Here is a 5000-nt window from a genome sequence, read left to right on the forward strand (position 1 = left end):
GTCAATAACCTGATTGGTTCTCATAGTTGTCGACATCGTAGACGTCGGTGCTTTATGAGACATTGCACAAGGATTGTCAACATATTGGTACGAGGATTTCAAGTCATGCATGTCGTTATCGCCATTCTAACGCTGGCTACTGCTGTATTGGGCCAGGGAGGTAACACTAATATATCATTCTTTTCAAAATTCTTTTCTTTTTTTTTTAAATTAACATAAATATGAACATTGCAAAAAGAAGTGATCTTTTATCATTACCGGACAATGTTCGTATGGGGTTGATCAACAGTTATATGTAAAACTATTGGAGGTCTTAAATGCAGTCGATTTTCATTTTGGATGTACATGTATACATTAAAGAGGCTAGCTATTAATTATTCAACAACACAACAGATTCTTTAAAAAATTGTACAGGAGTAATATCAAACACTGAAAAAACAAAATATGTGCTGATTGAAAACTAGCCCAAAAGGTGATTCTTGATCGCACTTGTGTTCAGACGTACAATTTTGTTCTAATTACCGGCATCCTACATGCACGTATGGTCTCGCCGGGAGAACACAGGACCTAACTTTTCCACGCGATGGCAAATTCCCACTGGGCAGAGTCTTGCAATTGACCAGTATTTTATCAACACAGTCTGTAGTCCCGTTCCCATTGCTTCAAACATGTAATAGCAACATATCCTTAATTATGTTCATCAGATCGGTAAAGCATACGGTAATAATTAGTTCTTGTTACACAACCAATGGTTTTAATTACTTACAAGTAACATTCCACAGGCTTTGTCAAACTGACCGTTTCCTATTTTACCGCTAGACAGCATTGTAGTTGCGATGACGCGATCGTAGAGATGTTGTAGTTGGTATGCCGCCATACATGTTCATGGTGTTGCCTCCTTGTCTTCTGATGTGGAGAGATTCTCTTCCCTGGATAAACCGTCTTGTTCTCTGTCAATGATGTCAACAGGACAGCTTTAACACAATGAAACTGTCTGCAATCTTGTTAATTATCACAATGACTTTAATTCAACAAGCATGCTGACATGCCCAAGACTTTCTTTGTAACTTGTGCGCCTATGTGTCAGTAAAGTGTGCATAAAAAATTCATCTCTACCTTAGCCTGGTCTCGAACAAAATACCTCAGAACAAAATGTCGTCAGACCGAGTCTTTGACCCTACACTTTGGAGCAATTCGTGTTTCTATATTAATTCATAACATCATTTTTTCAGATTCTGGATGTGGCAATGACAAGTTCTACTTTGGATTCGATGGAACTTTTACTTCTATGAACTTTGACCCGAACAATACTGTCAGATACGATAGCAATGCCTTTTGTGAATGGGTACTAGAGACATCAGCAGCTTTTGCACAGGTAGGTTCGACTTTACTGACGTCATTAGCTTTTGCATGTGTAGGTCCAACGTTACTGACGTCATCAGCTTTTGCACGGGTAGGTCCAACGTTACTGACGTCATTAGCTTTGGCACCGGTAGGTCCAACGTTACTGACGTCATCAGCTTTTGCACTGAGAGGTCCACTCTATCGACATTGATTTTGTAACCACTAAATATCATGAATAACAGTTAACAACGATTGATAAATTCTGGCATGCCAACATAAACTCTACATTTGTTGGCATATATATATATATATATATATATATATATATATATATATATATATATATATATATATATATATATATATATATATATATATATATATATATATATATATATATATATATCAACATCTCCTGACGAGTGATTTACTCACGAAACAGGCTTGTAGAGACGAAAAACCCGACTTGATTTTCTTCTACCCTCAACATATACTCCGCTCTGCGTGCAGACGTATCGAGCACTGTACTACGGACAAATCTTACCACTGACTTCCTATATATATATATATATATATATATAGATTGATACTCACCGATGTATATATATATATATATATATATATATATATAGTTTTGGTAGTACTGGAACTCTTTCTTGGGTGTAACTCATATATATATATATATATATATATATATATATATATATATATAACTCGGTGAGTATCAATCTAAAAATATATATATATATATATATATATATATATATATATATATATATATAGCCAATATTTCAGTACCAACCACCTTCCATTTTTACTGAACCCCCCCCCCCCCCTAAAAAAAACAAAAAAAAACACACACCCAAAAAAAAAAACACAAAAAAACAAACAAGCCCAAAAACATTTTAGTTCTCATCCTACAAATCAATTTTACTTTTAGTAGTCTGTTGTGTACTCTAAATACAAATATTTGTAAAACAAAATGTCAAATCAAGAAATGGAAGAATTTTCCTTTCAGAACATGCATGACACTAAAATACATTAAAGTGTCAAGGGTTGATTACATATTGGACAAGATCCATGTACACACTAGCTCAAAATAGCCCCCCCCCCCTTCCAAAATTATTGAGGTCGAATCATCAATCTTACACTCTAATAAATGCTTTAATTCAAAGTGCTTTGTCCTCGGCCTTTACTATTTTTAACTCTTCCTAATTATACTTTTATGATAAACATGCCAAGCGTTGAGACTGGCTAGCTGATTTCATCAGCGCTGAAACTTTTCCTGATGAGGAAATCATAAATTTTGTGACACAGAAGGAGGACTTTACTGATAACGTACATTTACAAGAAGACAACGAGAATTTGAATCCAGTGAAAATGAATCATTGCCAAAAGCCATAGATGACATAGATGCTTAAGATCGCGTTAATTTTCACTGTTTCACAACGCTGTATTCGTTACCACGTTAATCACGAAAAGTGATATCCAAACTGCAAACCACTAGCTCTGTGGCTTAGTTTTCTTAACGTATGGATGATTTTTTACTCTCACTTCACCAAAGAAAAAGTGCAAAACTGTACATAAGGTATAACGTGTAGTAGTATGTATTTTATATGTCCGACTGTTTTTCTGATTACCCGTCACTTCCATTCTTTCTAGGCTATTCAATTGGAATTCGACTACTTCTCAGTAGAGAACGCTGTTAACTGTGTATATGACAGTGTAATAGCCTACGATGGACAATCGTCTAATGATCCCGTCCTACGAGTGATGTGTGGACATTCAGTTCCAAACCCTACCGTATCGAGTCACACTATAATGCGTGTTGAATTCACAACTGACAGCAGTGTAGAGTACTTTGGATTTTCGGCCTTCTGGCATGCAAGAGATCAACCAGGTAAAGTCACGTGACATATGATTAATATATAAGTAACTTTTCCTATCTTGTGCCTGAAACTTCCTGAGAATGGTTAAATACATTTTACAATCAGCGTCAATGCAACAATAATGTGTTATTAGTTGTAGTCTTGTTGCTCTCGCTGATAAAGATGTTTTGCAAAATGCACCCCCATTTCATATGGCACTCCCCCCTCCCTACTTCATATGGCACCCCCTCCCACTTCATGTGGCATTTCATCGACTGAATTTGAGCTTACATGATGATGTTGACTTTCTCCGACAGTTCATAGTATCATGGTAAATATAGACAGGGTTATAAGATTCACATCATTCATCATGTTTGCATACTTTGTCTTGCGCATAACGTTTAGTATTAACATTTTGAGCAAATATCTTCGTCCTATCTAAATTTTATCGAACTTTAAATGATTTTTATTTATCTGTACCAACCTTTTTCTGGCGTGCCTTGCCTTATTATTTTTTTCAGTTGAATGTGAACTAGAAGTGGCTTTCCGATGTGGAGATGATGTAAATGGTTTTTGTATTCCGATCGACGAACGTTGTGATGGCGTACAGGACTGTCCAGCTGGCGAAGATGAGGATGATTGCCCCGGTAAGAAACTCTTGATTACATTTGACTCACTTCAAGTCATAAACATTTTTAGAGACAACATTTTTCAAGTCAGACATCTCCATGGTAACAGTATAAGACAGCATGGTTTATAGATGTTGTTTTACTAAAATACGTGCTAAGTAAGTTGTACATTAATTTAACATATTTCGATACTAGTATTTCGTCACTGTCAGCGTTCTATTTACTTCCTTTGTATCTCTCTCTCTCTGTATACGTACAGTATAGGTTCTTAACCTAATAATAGTTAAAGGGAAGGTCCAATCAAATGACATTGCAATTTCTATTGATAAAATAAATATGTGACAAGTGATTTATACAATTTGTTGAACTCAGTTATCTTTGGTATAGCTTAAAAATCGGTTTTAGCTTCCGAAATAACAAGGTTATGGATGTCGTGATTTTGCCCTTAAATACAGCGCCCACCAGTGTTCACTTTGAGAAATTGTGACGTCACGTCATCCTATCACTAAGGGAAAAACTAGTCCATGTATAAAGCCAGTAACTGTTACCAGTTCCTGATCAATTTACCCGATTTCCCCACGGGTATATGGCCATGATCAAAGTGAAACGTCAGAAAACATAAAATGCTTTGAAATTGGTGTTTTAACTTTATAAAGAAGGCAAATTAGCGTCGTAAAATATCTTCAGTAAATTTTTTTTTTTTTTTAAACAATGCCTAGTCCGATTGTATGCCATTGTAAGAAAGTTTGTGTACATTGATAGTTCTTCATATGTTTTTGGACACTCACTATATGTTTACATACACTCTTTAAAACAGACAATTATTTCATTGCCCCGTGTTCATTTGAATCAGTCTTTCGATTATTGGTTAGATTTCTACATCTGTCCTTCACAGGCACTTTTTCCTCCTGGATGTCTTTCTACTGTCACCTTTAGTGCTATCTATATTTCTTCAGATATGTCTCCACCTCAGTATTCTTTCCTCCTTCATTTCTTTGCACTTTTTAGAGTATCGTATACGCTGTCTGTCTGTCTGCCTGCCTGCCTGTCTGTCTGTCTGTCTGTCTGTCTGTCTGCCCCTCCCCCCCCTCTCTCTCTCTCTCTCTCTCTCTCTCTCTCTCTCTCTCTCTCTCTCTCTCTCTCTCTCTCTCTCTCTCTC

General features: G+C 36.1%; 1 protein-coding gene across 1 annotated transcript in view; it reads left to right on the forward strand.

The window, feature by feature from the left end:
* The first annotated feature begins 54 nt into the window (after positions 1–54).
* LOC144441247 (plasminogen-like) overlaps positions 55–5000 on the forward strand; it is a 10248-nt gene continuing 5302 nt past the window's right edge. Inside the window, exons 1-4 of the mRNA XM_078130804.1 lie at positions 55–160; positions 1233–1375; positions 3007–3244; positions 3734–3859. Coding sequence (XP_077986930.1) covers positions 55–160; positions 1233–1375; positions 3007–3244; positions 3734–3859 — 613 coding nt within the window. The remainder of the gene's footprint in view (positions 161–1232; positions 1376–3006; positions 3245–3733; positions 3860–5000) is intronic.

This window comes from Glandiceps talaboti, chromosome 10 (assembly GCF_964340395.1).
Source record: "Glandiceps talaboti chromosome 10, keGlaTala1.1, whole genome shotgun sequence".
Lineage (NCBI taxonomy): Eukaryota > Metazoa > Hemichordata > Enteropneusta > Spengelidae > Glandiceps > Glandiceps talaboti.